Here is a 16,449-nt window from a genome sequence, read left to right on the forward strand (position 1 = left end):
GAAAGTATACCAAATGCCTTTTTCACTATCCTATCTACCTGCGACTCCACTTTCAAGGAGCTATGAACCTGCACTCCAAGGTCTCTTTGCTCAGCAACAATCTCTAGGACTCCACCATTAAGTGTATAAGTCCAGCTAAGATTTACTTTTCTAAAATGCAGCACCCCGCATTTATCTAAATTAAACTCCATCTGTCACTTCTCAGCCCATTGGCCCATCTGATCAAGATCCTGTTGTAATCTGAGGTAACCTTCTTCACTGTCCATTACACCTCCAATTTTGGTGTCATCTGCAAATTTGCTAACTATACCTCTATTGTTTATATCTAAATCATTTATATATAAATGATGAAAAGTAGTGGACCCAGCACTGATCCTTGTGGCACTCCACTGGTCACAGGCCTTCAGTCTGAAAAACAACCCTCCACCACCACCCTCTGTCTTCTACATTTGAGCCAGTTCTGCATCCAATTCTCCCTGTATTCCATGAGATCTAACCTTGCTAATCAGTCTACCATGAAAACCTTGTCAAATGTCTCACTGAAGTCCATATAGATCACGTCCACCACTCTGCCCTCATCGATCATCTTTGTTAGTTCTTCAAAAAACTCAATCAAGTTTGTGTGATATGATTTTCCACGCACAAAACCATCTTGACTATCCCTAATCAGTCCTTGCCTTTCCAAATACATGCACATCCTGTCCCTCAGGATTCCCTCCAACAACTTGCCCATCACCGAGGTCAGGCTCACTGGTCTATAGTTCCCTGGCTTGCCTTTACCGCCCTTCTTAAACAGTGGCACCACATTAGCCAACCTCAAGTCTTCTGGCACCTCACCTGTGACCATCGATGATACAAATATCTCAGCAAGAGGCCCAGCCATCACTTCTCTAGCTTCCCACAGAGTTACGCTTGATGAGGTCCTGGGGATTTATCCACTTTTATGCGTTTCAAGACATCCAGCACTTCCTCTTCTGTAATCTGGACATTTTGCAAGATGTCACCATCTATTTCACTATATTCTATATCTTCCATGTCCTTTTCCACAGTAAACACTGATGTAAAATACACGTTTAGTATCTCCTCCATCTCTTGCGGCTCCACATGCTCAATTCAATCTATCACTTGTGATGCAAATTAAGTTGTGATTTCTTTCATCCAGCTCAATCCCCTCCTCCTCCTTTGCCATACAATGTCAAATCAGCATTTGTATAAATTGTAAACTATTTAATGTGTTGTGTTGTAATTATTTATTCTTTTACAGCTGTCTTGCATATCTCAGACTAACGCTGTCTGTTATTTGAGTAGTGTGTTTATTGAGATTATTCTCTTCAGAAAATATTAGAGCAGGAGTATTAGCTACCCTGATCATGGAGATCCTGGATTTTAGGGCAATAAATGTAACAAGTGCTACAACTATGGAATGATTGACACACTGGTGTTGCTTTTCATTCTTCCTAATTATCCTGATGAAGGGTCAAGTCTGAAACTTCTACTCTCTTGCTCCTCAGATGCTGCCTGACCTGCTGTGCTTTTCCCAGTGCCACACTTTATTGACTCTGACTTCTCCAGCATCTGCAGCCCTCACTATCTCCTCCTTCCTAATTTATGCCCATGTCTGTTCAGCACAAGTGGTTTTATTTTTCTTCAGTGAGCAGAAAGCTAATGTATTTCTGATACTTGCTGCTGTACTACAGATCCTGGATGAGGTGGAGAAGCGCCGAGTGATTTCCCCGGCCCTTGTTCAGCCATTCATGAGGAGCATTATGGAAGCTCCATTCCCTGCTCCAGGGCGAACCATCACGGTTAGAAACTTCCTTCCGGGATCAGGGAATGAGGTAAAGGAAAATCTCTGATCTTTTTTCAGATCTCTTGATGGGTGTATATTGCTCTGAGTTTTTAAAATTTATGTAAGAATGGGAGAAAGTAGGATGAGTGAAGTGGGACATGAGCACAAATGGAAACTGGTAGGATGGAGTTTTATTATTTGGCATTTCAATTGTTTAATTAAAAATGTAGAATCATGCAAGAAATGTTTCTTACATTTCTTCATTGCATACATAAGAAAGTTTACATCTTTTCCTTAAATTTTAAATCCATTAAAAGCAGATATTGAAATCAAATGTTTTAGAATCCCCATTCTTACCCTGCTGACATCATCCATCTTCTGGAAGTGACAAACAGTATCTCAGGCAACCCATTAGGTCCATGACAAACTGATCAGTATCATGAGACTGGGACTTTCCTCTCACCAAACGACACCTCAATAATAGAGGCCTAACAAGTCCACACTGAGCCTCTGAACAGTAACCTACCCAGACCCATTTCTCCTCTGATTAATATACCTAACGTTATGGGCAATTTAGCATCTGACTTGCACATCTTTGGACTATGGGAGAAAACAGGAGCACCTGGAGGAAACCTACACAAACACAGGGAGAAGGTGCAAACTCCACACAGACAGTTACCCAAGGTTGGAACCGAACCCAGGTCCCTGGCGCTGAGAGGCAGCAGTGATAACCACTGTGCCGCCTCATATGGCATTTATTTTGAGAGGACTTGAATATGAAAGCAGGAATGGACTTCTGAGGCTCTATAAGGCTCTGGTCAGACCACATTTGAAATATTGTGTTGGCCCCATATCTCAAGGAGGATGTGCTGGCCCTGAAGTGTGTTCAGAGGGGATTCATGAGAATGGCCCCAGAAATTAAAAGCTTAATGTATGAGGAGCTTTTGAGGACACTGGGTCTATACTCGATGGAATCTAAAAGGATCGGGGGGATTTAATTCAAACTTGAAGAATACTGAGTGGCCTGGACAGAGTTGACATTGGGAAGATGTTTCCATTGCTAGGAGAGACTGGGACCCGAGGGCACAGCCTTAGAGTAAAGAACAGAGATAAGGAGAAGTTTCTTCAGCCAGAGGGTGGTGAGTCTGTGCAATTCATTGCTGCAGAAGGTTGTGGAGGCCAAGTCATTGAGTGTATTTAAGGCTGAGATTGTTAGGTTCTTGATTGTCAAGGGGATCAAGAGTTACGGGGAGAAAGTGGGTGAATAGGGTTGAGAACTTTATCAGCTGAATGGTCTGAATAGCCTAACTTTTGCTCCTATGCCTTAAGGTCTATCTTTTCATTGCAGTGCACTCAAAACAATTGAGACTCATCTGTTGCCTTGATAAGAAACTCTATACTGTTTCCACATATTCTCTACAGGAATCACACTTGGCCGATGCAATTAAAGTTTTTGAGGATTGAGTAGTTTTAAGATTTTGTTTTGTATGTAACACATGACCCAGAAATACACTAACCTTCTTTGAAACCATATATGAGGATTTGAGACTATGAGAGGTGTCATAGAGTCTACAGCATGGAACCAAACCCTCCAATCCAACCAGTTAATTCCGAACGTAATCACAAACTAAGCTAGTCCCATCTGCCTGCTCCTAGCCCATATCTCTCCAAACCTTTCCTATTCATGTACCTATCCAAAAGACTTTTTAACATTGTAATTGTACCTATATCTACCAGTTCCTCAGCAAGTTCATTCCACACAAGAACCACCCTCTGTGTAAAAAAAATTGCCCCCCCATGTCTTTTTCAAATCTCTCTCATCTCACCTTAAAAGTGTGCCCTGTAGTCTGGTAATCTCCCATTCTCAGGAGAAATACCAGCATACCCAGGCTTTCTTTATAACTCAAGCCTTCCAAACCCAGCAACATCCCGGTAAATTTCTTCTCATTCCTGATGAAGGGCTTATGCTCGAAACGTCGAATTCTCTATTCCTGAGATGCTGCCTAACCTGCTGTGCTTTGACCAGCAACACATTTGCAGCTGTGATCTCCAGCATCTGCAGACCTCATTTTTTACTCTGAACCCTCTTCAGCTTGATAATATCCATCCTACGACTGGGTGACCAGAACTGGACACAGTGTTCCAGAAGAAGCTTCACTAATGTCCTGTACAACCTCAACATGACTTCCCACCTCCTATACTCAAAGGACTAAGCAATGAAGGCAAGCGTGCCAAAAGCCTTTTTAACCAGCCTGTCTATATGTGACGCAATTTCAAAGACTTATGTACCCGAACCCCTCAGAGACTCTGTTTATTAACCAAAGCCCCACCGTTAATTGTATAAACCCCACTCTTGTTTGTTGTACTAAAATGCAATATCTTGCATTTATCCAGATTGAACTCAATCTGCCATTTTTCAACCCATTGACCCATTTCATCAAGATCCCTTTGTAATCTTAGAAAACCTTCTTCACTGTTTACTATCATGTTGAGTTGTTCTGTATCTAAAGAAGCATGCAGTGGAGTGAATGAATAACCCAGTAATACTACTTCGTTGTTTACATCTATTGACATGACATTTTTAATTGTTATCACACCTTGCGTAAAGATGTTGCCAAACTGCAAAACTACTTTCAGAAACTATTTAAAGTTGTTTGAACTTTGCAGATATTATCATAGTGACATTGGCTAACAATTATAGAATCACAGAAATTATACTACAGAAGGAGGCTGTTCAACTCTCACTGCCTGGATGTAGGTTTGCTCGCTGAGCTGGAAGGTTCATTTTCAGACGTTTCATCACCATACTAGGTAACATCATCAGTGAGCATCCAGACAAAGCACTGCTGATGACTCCTACTTTCTTTTTATATGTTTGGGTTTCCGTGGGTTGGTGATGACAAATGAATCTTCCAGCTCAGTGATCAAACCTACATCCAGAACCTCAACCTGAGCTACAAATCTTAGATTAGATTACTTACAGTGTGGAAACAGGCCCTTCGGCCCAACAAGTCCACACCGACCCGCCGAAGCGCAACCCACCCATACCCCTACATTTACCCCTTACCTAACACTACGGGCAATTTAGTATGGCCAATTCACCTGACCTGCACATCTTTGGACTGTGGGAGGAAACCGAAGCACCCGGAGGAAACCCCCGCAGACACGGGGAGAACGTGCAAACTCCATACAGTCAGTCGCCTGAGTCAGGAATTGAACCCAGGTCTCAGGCGCTGTGAGGCAGCAGTGCTAACCACCGTGCCACCCACTAAAACTTGCTCACATTGCCTGCGTCAGTTGAGAAAAATCAATTCAACCTAAATCCAGCTTTGAGGCCGAACCCATGATAATTGCACTACTTCAAGTTCATGTTCAGATTTTATTTTAAGTGTAATGGTTCTCAGCCTTGTCCACTCTTTCAAGCAGTGAACTCCAGGCCCCAGACACCTCTAGCTAGCAAATAAATGTCCCAGCTTTCATCTAATGCTATTATACCTTTATCATTCACCTCTCTGCTGAGAGAAATAGGCTTTTTATATTGAGTCGGTCTGGGTTCTTTATAATTCTATATAACTCAATCAGATTCCCCCCACAGCTTTCCCTGTTCCGAAGAAAACAATTCCAATTTGCCCTTACTCCTTATTTCTACAACATCTTTGAATCCCCTCTGATGTGATCAAATCCTTTCTTCAATGATTTGATCAAGTCTGTACAAAGTGCTCTAATTATGCCTTAATGATTTTGTTAATATCGTTCTCGCATAGCTCCCTTTCTTGTATTCTGTGACTTGTTACATACCATACAAAACAGATTTGTTCTGATTTGAACCAAGGTTATTCCTAGCTGTTACATCAACACAACCTGGCAAAAATTATTAGTTGGTGATATCTTTGTTTCTCAATCAGTGATTTGGCAACTCTCCTTTTCTGCAGGTAATCCAGCTCTGCAGACCCCTGGACTCTCGTCTGGAGCATGTAGACTTTGAGTGTCTCTTTTTGTCACTGACTGTTCGCCAGCTGACTAAAGTTTTTGCTTCTCTTCTGCTAGAAAGGAGGGTGATTTTCACAGCAGACAAACTCAGGTAAAAACTAGTAGCCATTGTTGTTACAATCAAATATAGTAGGGTAAAGAAACAGATAATTGGAGATTCTGTACCAGTTAACAGCAACTGTTTCATCATCTATGACATTTTAAAAATAAACCCAAATCATATCTGCTGCTCATTAACTTCTGATGTATACTATCTAATATACAAGGGACAATAGTATATTAGTCATTACATGTGTATATAGTAACTGTAGAAATTCAAGTAGACTTTAATGAGGGCCTGGTAGTGCTGCTATTCTGAGGAACAACCTTTTGCGTTAATACTGCACCACAAGTATTGGACATTATTGCTGCATGTGCAGCACCAATCTTGTTGCTCCAATTGCTTAACAGTTAGAGGGGAAGGTTCCCCCCCCTTTAATTTCTGTGGAAACCATCTGCATGTATTATGGAGTGCTGGGCAAGACCTGAAGGGACTAGGTATGTTTCCCTCGTCTGCTTCATGAAATGCAACTGGAAAAGGGAAAGAAGGCTAGAATGGGTTGTTAAGGAGCAAAGTTCACATGACAAAGGGTTTTGTTATTTTTGTGTTCCTAGTTTATTGGTAGATATTACCAAATATGACAGAAGTAGAATGTCATCCAGATCTAACGTTGATAATTGTCTGTTGACAACCCAGTGTCTGATTCCTTGTAAGCTTCTCTCCCCAAACTCAAATGCTTTTTCGCCAGCAATGAAGCTGTAGATTTTATACAGATTCATTTCCAATTGTAGTTGGTTACATTCTCGCAAAAAGAGAAACAAAGGGGCCAAAGTATCCTCCGTAACCCATGAGATGCAATAAAATCCAAATGTCTGCATGGAACCTGTAATGGGAGTGCCAAGCAGTTACATTGCATGTAATAGCAAAGCGTGAGTGAATGAAGGCATACTTGCAAGCTTCGAATGCAAAAGACTTGGCACTATCAAAACATTTTAACAAATTGAGAGGTAGACAGAGTTGCAGGTAGCAGGAAGTTCCATCATTTATTTGTTGCTCCAAAATCATCATGATATTTATCCTGAATGATAACAGTTTGCATGGTCCAATCCATTCTTAGAAGATGAAGCTGTTGCCTCTTGATTTAGTAATATCACAAACACTTTGTGGTTTTGAACGATGGCAATATTACAATTGGCACTATCTAGGTAACCTCCCCTCACTTACGCACTACTCCCCTTCTTGATGTCCTCAACCAGTCACTGCCAAACAGTCTTCTGTGAAAATTCTTTAACATTTTTGACTGGGTCATTGTCTTGTAATTGACTGGCAGCCATTAAGTAATCTCTAATGACCGCTATGTGTTCTGTGTCTCGCTATCCAAGTGAATTTGATCGACTTGGTTGGAAACCAATGGGTTAGAAGTCTTTAATGATTTATTTTCCAAGAATTCGAGGAATATTGGTTAATTTAATAGGCTTGAAGGTCACCTTCTGTGAGCTATACAAATTGGCTACTAATGTTTAGAGACAGCATTGCATCCAGAACCACCAACAATCTATGTCCCAATGTCAAAGTGGAATATAATGCAGCAAAGGTGAGATTTTTAAAAGAAAGACTGAGATCCAAATGAACAATTTGCTTCCTCTAAGTGCCAAGAAGAATGAAGGGTCTGAAGCAGGTTGTTTGGAAATGTTTTGTTTTTCTATAGTTTCCATCCAGCAGATTCTTTGGACACAGTTTTTTCAAAATTTGGCAGTGTGTCAATTTCAGGGAGTTTCATGGAGGATTCTTCCTCTGAGCTCTAGCCAGTTTTCCTGTGCAACGTTATGGCGCTAACCTCATTAAATACACACTAGTGCTTTCCAATGCCGAGATCCTCTGCATTCCCACTGCCAGTGCCATATTAAAAGCTCAGCTGTGCACCAAGTCAAACGCAGCAAACTAGGAATAGCCCTTCACAGTTCCAGTGCATGAGGATCTCCAAGTGCTATGGCTAACAGAAGCAAATTGACAGGCTGGTTTGTGGTCAGGGACCTGGACGTACTGGTAGATGGGGTGATGGAGAGGAGGGTTTTCTCCAGTTTGCAGGTCGTTATGCCAGACCTGGCAGATTGGTCTGAGGTCACTCCAGAATTGGTTCTGTTTGCACTCTGTGGTGGAACTCTCAGCAATGCTCTGCAAGGGTAAGCACCAATATCTTCTCTCCTCACACACACTCTATCTCTGCTACTACACTCATCTCTGGCCAAAGCTCATGGTCAAGCACTCTCAATATTTGTCTGCTGTCCCTCTCGAGGTGAGAATCCTTCACCTGTGCCTTCCAGCTCCTCCGCACTCCCTCAGTGGAAGAAAACAGTAGAATCCAGGTTTTTCAGAGACTGGTTCAAAGGTTGAAGAAGTCCACTGGGTGCCATCTGGTACTGTGTTGCCTCTGGCTTGCATCAGTCTGGCTGTTGCTGACAGGTTGGCAGCTGCCAGGTCCTGTGGCATATTCATCGCCCATCCAGGAGGCATAAAGAGCCACACTCTGTTATTGTGGGCACTGGTAGTTAGTATCAATGTCAAAGAGATAAGGGGACAAGAGACTCTGATCTCACTCCTCTTGTGAAGCTTTCCCCAAGGATTTGGGCCCTTAATGTTTATGGGGCAACAGGGAAGGTGAAGAAAGAACAAACTGAAAAGTTGCACCTGCAGTTGGGAATAAACAAGAGCTATATGCTCTTCCAGCATCAATTCATTTGCAATTAATGAATGATGGTTTCACTCAACTCTCCTCCATTGGAAGCGAGTGCCAGGTAAGTTCGCTCTGGCTTACTGCGCCTATCATGGTGAAAGTGTTTTCCTCCTGATAAACATCCTCATCTTCCTGCTTGAAAGAAAGCTGTCACCTTCACAGCTCCTAATCAACCAACATATTCCCTGCTTTGCCTGCTCATTTTGTCTAGAGCGTAGCAATGTAAAGGGTATGCAATCTTCTATGTGTAGGAGGAGAAAGTGAGGACTGCAGATGCTGGAGATCAGAGCTGAAAATGTGTTGCTAGAAAAGCGCAGCAGGTCAGGCAGCATCCAAGGAGCAGGAGAATCGACGTTTCGGGCATGAGCCCTTCTTCAGGAATCTCGATGTTTCGGGCATGAGCCCTTCTTCAGGAATCCTGAAGAAGGGCTCATGCCCGAAGTGTCGATTCTCCTGCTCCTTGGATGCTGCCTGATCTTCTGTGTGTAGGGTCTGGCAAAGAAACTACAGCCCTGCCCAAGCGTGGGAATCTTATCTTCAGGATGTAATTAGCCCCATGATGGTCCCAGTGGATGAATGTGTTGCATTGCATCCATGTTTGACCTCATGTGGTTGTATTACAGAATCATCAACCATTTTCAGCCTGTTTGTGAAGAATTGCGGCCATTGTAAAGAAGCAAGAACCTAAGACTTATCAAGGATATATGAAGCGTGAAAACTTCCAGGGTACGTGGTGCAGACTTCTAAGATGTGGTTGTCATTCAAGTCTATGGTTCACTGCGCCTGGAATGCTTTAGCTGATGATTCACTTCTGTCATCTGTTACAGGACTGAACCTTGCTCATCTGGTCAACATTCCATTGAAGATTATTTTTGATTGTGATTTGATTTTTAATTATCACATGTATCTTGGTACAGTGAAAAGTTTTGCTTTATGTTCAGCCCAGGCACCATACAAAGTGAGTTAAGGTAAAGAATAGAGTGAGGAATACAATGTTACAGCTGCAGAGTTAGGTGCACAAAGAGTAAGGTCAACATTAAATTTAAAATATGAGAGGTCCATTCCGAAGTCCGATAACAGCGGGGAAGAAGTTGTTCTTGAATCTGTTGGTACGTGTGTTTAAGCTTTTGTATCTTCTGCCCGGTGGAAGAATTTGGAAGAGATTATAAGGAGGAGTCTTTGATTATGTTTGCTGCATTTCCGAGGCAGCAAGAAGTATAGATGGAGACAATGGATGGAAGGCTGGCTTGCATGATAGAGTAGTCTGTGTTCACAATTCTCTGTAGTTTCTTAAGGTCTGGTATAGAGCAGTTGGCATCCAAGCTGTTATGCATCTCATAGAATGCTTTCTCTGCTGCAAGTATAAAAATTGGTAAACGTTTTTATGGTCATGCCAAATTTCCTTAGTGTCCTGAGGAAGTGGAGGCTGTGCTTTCTTGGCCATCACATAACATGGGTGGACCGGGACAGATTATTAGTGGTCATCACCCCTAGGAACTTTATGCTCTTGACCATCTCCACCTCAGCACCACTGATGTAGATGGGGGCGTACCCTCCAACTTGCTTCCTGAAGTCAATGACCAACTCTTTCATTTTGCTGACATTGAGGGAGAAATCCTCATCTTTATACCATGCCACCAAGCACACTCTTTCCTGTGTTCTGTCTGATCATTGTTTGAGACCTGTCCTACAATGGTGATGTCGTCAGTGAATTAGGATGAAATTTGGCCATACAGTCATGAATGTACAAGGAATACAGGAATGTACAAGGGATAGAGTATGTAGCCTTTTGGAGTGCTGCTATTGGGGATTTTGTGGAGGAGGTGTTGTTGCTCACTAATAGCAGGCTGTAGGTCAGAAAGTCAAGGATCCAGTTGCAGTGGGTGGAACAGAGATCCAGGTCTCTGAGTTTGGAGATTAGTTCTGTTGAAATTATAATGTTGAAGTTAGAGCTGTAGTCAATAAGCCAGAGTCTGAAGTAGTTGTTGTTCAGATGTTCCGGCTTGTGTGTAGGGTCAAGGAGATGGCGTCTGCCATTGACTTGTTGTGACAGTAGGTGAATTGCAAGTGATCAGGGCAATCTGGGAGGCTGGAATTGATGTAAGCCATGAGTAACCTCTAGAATATGGAGGTCAGAGCACTTGGCGGTAGTCATTGAGGTGCGCTGCATGGTTTTTTCTTTGGCACCAGGATGATTGTGGTCTTTTAGAAGCAGGCAGGGGTTTCAGATTGAAGTACGGAGTGGTTAAAGATGTCTGCAAATACCCCACCAGCTGCTCCACATGAGATTTGAGTGCACACCCAGGGACTCCATTTGGGCCAAATGCTTTCTATGGGTTCACTCTCCAAAAAGCTGATCTGACCTCTGCAGCAATGATTGAGGGAACAGGGATATTCAAGGCTGTCGGAGCAGGTGACATCATTTCAGTGGTCTTCTGTTTGAAAAATGCACTAAAAGTATTGACCACATCAGGGAGGGAAGTACTTTTGTCCACTATTCTGTTCTGCTTCACTTTATAACGCATTATGTCGCGTAGGGCTTGCCACAAACAGCAGGTGTCTGTGTGGTTAGTTTGGGTCTAGCTTAATCCAGTATTGCCTCTTGGCGTCTCCAGTGGCCTTACGGAGGTCGTATCTGGATTTCTTGTAAAGGTTAGGATCGTCTAAACTGAACACCACACGACTGGACTTCAGTAGCCAATGGATCTCCTGGTTCATCCATGGTCCCCAGTTGGGGAACATTTGGATTGACTTCTTTGGTATGGAGTCTTCTACACACTTGCTAATGAAGTCTGTAACAGTAGAGGCATACTCATCTACTTAGCTGCTGAGTTCTTGAACGTGGACCAGTCCATCGATTCTAAGTGGTGCTGTAGAAACTCTTTCATTGCCTCAGGCCAACACTGTACTGGTTTCTGTACTGGGTCCTCCTGTTTCAATTTTTGTTTGTAAACAAGGAGGAGGAACGCAATATTGTGATCTTATTTTCCAAATCAGATGGGATATGGAGTGGTCGGCATCATTGATTGTGAGGCAATGGTCAAGAATGTTCAGCTTTCTAGTGGGATGGGAGGCATGTTGATGGTATTTTGGTAGCAAGCTCTTGAGGTTAGCTTTGTTGAAGTCATTGGCTACGATGAATGAGGCCTTGGGGTATTCTGTCTCAAGTCCATTTGTAGCGGCATATATTTCATCCAGGGCACTCTTCACTTGTAGAATATACAGAGGAGCCTCGATTATCCGGTATTCAATTAACCGAATCTCGGATGATCTGAACCCGATCGCAGGGTTCCGCTGCGTGGCTAAGTATATTATCTGGCATCGATTATCTGGCATTCAGTTAACCAAATGAAATACTCCCTGCCCATGTCCTTCGGATGATCGAGGTTCCTCTGTAGACAGCTGTCAGGATAGCAGAGGTGAACTTGTGCAGAAGGTAATAAGGACGGCATTTCACTGTTAGATCGTCTAGGTCAGGGAGCAGTAACTTGCCAGGATCGCCATGTCTGAGCACCAGGAGCTGTTAATTAGGAGTCAGTGCCTATCACCTTTGCCTTGCCCAAGGACACCATGCAGTCCATGCGATGTATAGAAAAACCTTAAGGTTGTAAGGCATAGTCAGATGGAGCAGGAATTAGCCATTTCTCTGTAAAACCGAGCATGCAGCAGTCTCTCAGTTCCCTTTGGAAGGATAGTCTATCTTTAAATTCATCCATTTTGATCTCAATGGCTTAGATGTTTGCCAGGTGTATGCTGGGGAAGAGGACATGAAACTACGTTGTTTCAGGTCTCACCTGCAGGCCAGTGCCTTTCCCTCATTTCTTGGTAAAGTGCTTGCTGGTAACTTGAAAGTCTGTGGGCTCCTGCATTTTCTCTGCATCCTGAAGTGACCTTTTGCTGCAAATCTTGCATTAGAGGGCTACTGAGAGTCTACTGGGGTTGTAGATACAAATGCTCCTCACTTAGTGTCTATGACCATCCATTGATGCTGCGGCCACAGAGATGATAACAGTGACTAAGCGTGGATACATTGGTGTCGCTCCAATGAGCCTGGATTGGGAATATCAGAAACAAAGCAACTCCTTAGTAATTATAAACCTCAGCAGTCACAGCATACACAAGTGATAATTTACTGTTGTTCTTAATTCACTGGAACATGGAATCCTCTGATAGGAGCAGGGCAGTGGAATGTCTGTACATGGCTCTTTTATAGTACACCTTATTCAAACATATGTTGCACGAGCCAAGTCTCTCTCATACAGTGGGAGATTGATCCTACCACATTTACAATGACACCGTCTCCCTCACCCCTCACATGGGGGTAACCAGGGAAGGCAACGTTGCACGTAACACCACGTTGCGAATTATAATAGGCGATGAGCTCCTTGTGCAGTCTGTGAGACCATGCAATATATTTTTGACTTGTGCACAACAGTTAACACTTTAGATTGTCACTTCTGCTTCACAGGGATTACTAAGATTAATTTGTAACGATCAATGCCATAGTCAGGATTGCTTGTGGCAAGTATTTGTACTCAACATCATTGGCATTTGTAATCAGCATAACTTGAGGTACACATACAGAATGTTGTCATTATCGATACCTTTACTGTCTAATGTGAAAGTGCCTGATTAATGCTACTGTCCTTTAAAAGACCCACGTTGCTCACAAGTGGAATTGCCGCCTCAGGTCGGAAAATGTCTTCCTCCGCCCACTCCAGGTGTGCTAGCTGATACTTTTCATTTTCATTGTAAACTACTGACACATGATGTAGGTGTGACATGGATGGAACACAGTCCCATGCAACAACATGTCCACCCCCTTGACTAATCATTGTAGACAAACAAGCTGCCTGGTTCTCTGTGATAAAGAGCAAGGTAAGACATGGAACTGGGAGTCCAGTAAAGCAGCCGACAGGTGCTGGAGATGGATGCCTATCCCTGCGCTCAAAGTGCCCTGGCATTAGCATTGTATTGTGTGGTGTCAATGATCTATAATGTGCAGTATTAAAGTATCAAGTGAGTGTGGGATGCGCCATGATGGTGTGATGAAGCTGCTGCTGTGCTGAGGCCAATCTGTGTGGAAAAGGGGTGCCCATGGAACATGCCTGAGGTGTAGGGGAATGTTGAACAAGATGGACAACCAGTGAAGACATTGTCAAACTGCAAATGCCAGGTAGGTGCACTGACTTTCATGTTGAGAGATGGCATCATCTAGATTCCCTCCTCTGCTTAGGAAAATAGCAACCTGTATATAAATGAGGCAAGGTTTGGTAATACAGAGATGTTAATGCATGCAAGTAGATTCCTCACCACTCAAGCATGATTTTCATCTAGTTGTTAAAACCTTATGAGGAAATCAAATGTTTTATCTGAACATTGAGATCCTAACTTTTCCCTTCTTGCCTTACTTTCCAAACTGTCTAGGCATTTCCCACATCATTCAGTTCTGGGAGAATTCTGCCATATATCTCAGTTTGCAAATTAATGTTTGAATTCAAATGCTGTTGTTGACTGATGTTAAAGGGCCCTTCTGTTGTACCATTCTCTGCCCAGGATTTTACAATGTCCTTATTTAGAATTGTAATGTGAATAAACACACTTTTAAAAAAAAAAATCTGTCTTGAATATTTGTAGATGGAGATTTGTGTTAAAACATGAAGATAAATTTTGTGTTTTAACCATTTAATGAAATCCACAGAAAATAAGTTTCATTTCAAATTTTATTCCTAATAGCTTTTTCTAAGTTCCTTTTAAAATTGAAAGTATCGCAAATTCCTTTTAAGCTCAATACCCTTTAAAACTCAGATGGTCGGTTGTATTGCTTTGTGTGATAATCATTGACGTGTCAGACATTCCAGCCTCATTTTAGTTCTTAGAGAGTCTGGAAGGAATGTTGTTGTATCTGTTTTTTCATTGCATCACTATGGAAACATCATCAGGGCTCCAGAGAGAACTTGCTGTCCAGTTGGGTTCATTTCAAATGGGCTTTATTTTACTCCAAAAGGGGTGATGCTGAAAGAGTCTCATTGTGGCCTATGAGATCTGAAACTAATATTGGAAATCATTTGTACAAGATGCTGTCTATGGCACAATAGTGGAGGACAGTCAGGTGCTGATTTATATGAGAATGTCTTTACTTCTGAATTGCAGCTCAATGTAAAGTGCAATTAGTTCTGATATAATGTGATAGTTCCTTCCCATGTGACCCTGCAATATAAGAAAATTGCCTAATAGCAACGCCATTTAAACTAAAGAGGCGAGTAACGGGTTATAGCCAATACAGGTAATGAAGTGATTTGGAGATGCCGGTGTTGGACTGGGGTGAACAAAGTTAAAAATCTCACAACACCAGGTTATAGTCCAACAGGTTTATTTGGAAACACACTCGCTTTCAGAGCACCGTTCCTTCATCAGGTGATTGTGGAGGACACAAAAGCTAGTGTGCTTCCAATTAAACCTGTTGGACTATAACCTGGTGTTGTGTGATTTTTAACCAGGCAATGAAAGTTTGTGTTCTACAAGTAATGGTCTTAATTCATCAATCGCATTATAGCCAATTTCTTTTGAAGAAACGCGTATTAAAGCAGAGCTGACTGAAGTCTGTTTAGTTTTTAAAAAACATTTCAAGTCATTAGGGGAAAGATCAAGTTAAAGGCATGTAGCCAATAGGTCAGAAGAGGGTGAAATGTAAGTTGATGATAATACTAACACATGTTGGTGATCGTGCGGACGCAGATACATTTATCAGTGCTTTTAGGACACTGATACTAAGTAGGGAAATATAAAAACTGAAACAGACTCATTAATGCTAACTCTTCAAATCTAATTTTTTTCTCCAAAGCAGGAGAAGGAATCATTCAACAAATAATTAAGCTTTCCAATTTGTTGTTTCATTTTAGTTGATTACCCATTGGTTGATTATTTGCACGATCTCATTTTAGTTGATTACCCATTGAAAATGAGATCGTGCAAATACTATTACTTTTGAACTTTCCCTCTGGAAAATACATTTTGGATATAGATATTAAATAAGGGAAGATGGCCTTTTATTCTCAAATACAGTTCGACTAAAGACTACAAAGAGACATATGATTTGAGTCCCAATGAGAGGTGTTCAGACCTTTGCACCATTCCCACATTTAAAGTTGCAAATGAAACTCAACGTAAGAGTCATTAATGTGCTCAACTCAGAATTGATTCTAGTTGCATTATCACATCAGCAAGCAGAATATCATTTCCAAGTGCTCATCATAATTGGGTCTTAAGTGGGTGCATTATATTTATATCTCTGGATGGAAGTCTGTGCTGCCTTCTGTGGGACTTGTTTAGTGCCTGGAGATGGGGGTTATTTAAACAGGTGAGATGGTGACAGATGGAGACCTCCTCCCTTCCTGCATGGTTATTCACAGACTCCTGTGGTTTGGAATTGCATTGTCAGGTGCTCGGTTCCTGAGCAAGCATTGGGAAGGTAAAGTCCACTGAAAGTCACACTACTGTCCGTGCAGCTGGCCATCCTTCCCCACGGCACTTCCAGCATCACTCAATGCGGCCTGGGATTCAGCAACAATCCTATGTCCTGCTGTGTGCAACAAGATACAACATCCATTCTCTGAAAGAGGTGATGAGGGGTGCTAGCTGGCTCTCCAGCTGGTGGCTGAGATCCCTGTCTAGTCTTCAGAAGATTCCTCTTCAACACTGAATCCCTTTGCAAAATCCCAATCTAATGTTGGTGGATTCAGCAGAGCTCAGATGTCAATCTTCTGTCACATTATCAGTACACGTTAGTGATCAGCAGACTCGGACTCTCCATTTGCCTAATCTAGAAGTTGGGAGCTGGCTGTGGAGAAAAACAAATGTACAGATTAGGAGCAGTTGGCTCCTTCAGCATGACCC

General features: G+C 42.3%; 1 protein-coding gene across 4 annotated transcripts in view; it reads left to right on the plus strand.

Annotated features, from left to right (window-relative positions):
* si:dkey-82f1.1 (DENN domain-containing protein 2A) overlaps nucleotides 1–16,449 on the plus strand; it is a 150,940-nt gene that overhangs the window by 110,009 nt on the left and 24,482 nt on the right. For all 4 annotated transcript variants that reach the window (XM_060839863.1, XM_060839865.1, XM_060839864.1 and 1 more), the window contains 2 exons: nucleotides 1,698–1,838; nucleotides 5,722–5,870. In XM_060839863.1, the coding sequence (XP_060695846.1) occupies nucleotides 1,698–1,838; nucleotides 5,722–5,870 (290 nt within the window). The remainder of the gene's footprint in view (nucleotides 1–1,697; nucleotides 1,839–5,721; nucleotides 5,871–16,449) is intronic.

The sequence above is a fragment of the Hemiscyllium ocellatum genome, chromosome 19 (assembly GCF_020745735.1).
Source record: "Hemiscyllium ocellatum isolate sHemOce1 chromosome 19, sHemOce1.pat.X.cur, whole genome shotgun sequence".
Classification (NCBI taxonomy): Eukaryota; Metazoa; Chordata; class Chondrichthyes; order Orectolobiformes; family Hemiscylliidae; genus Hemiscyllium; species Hemiscyllium ocellatum.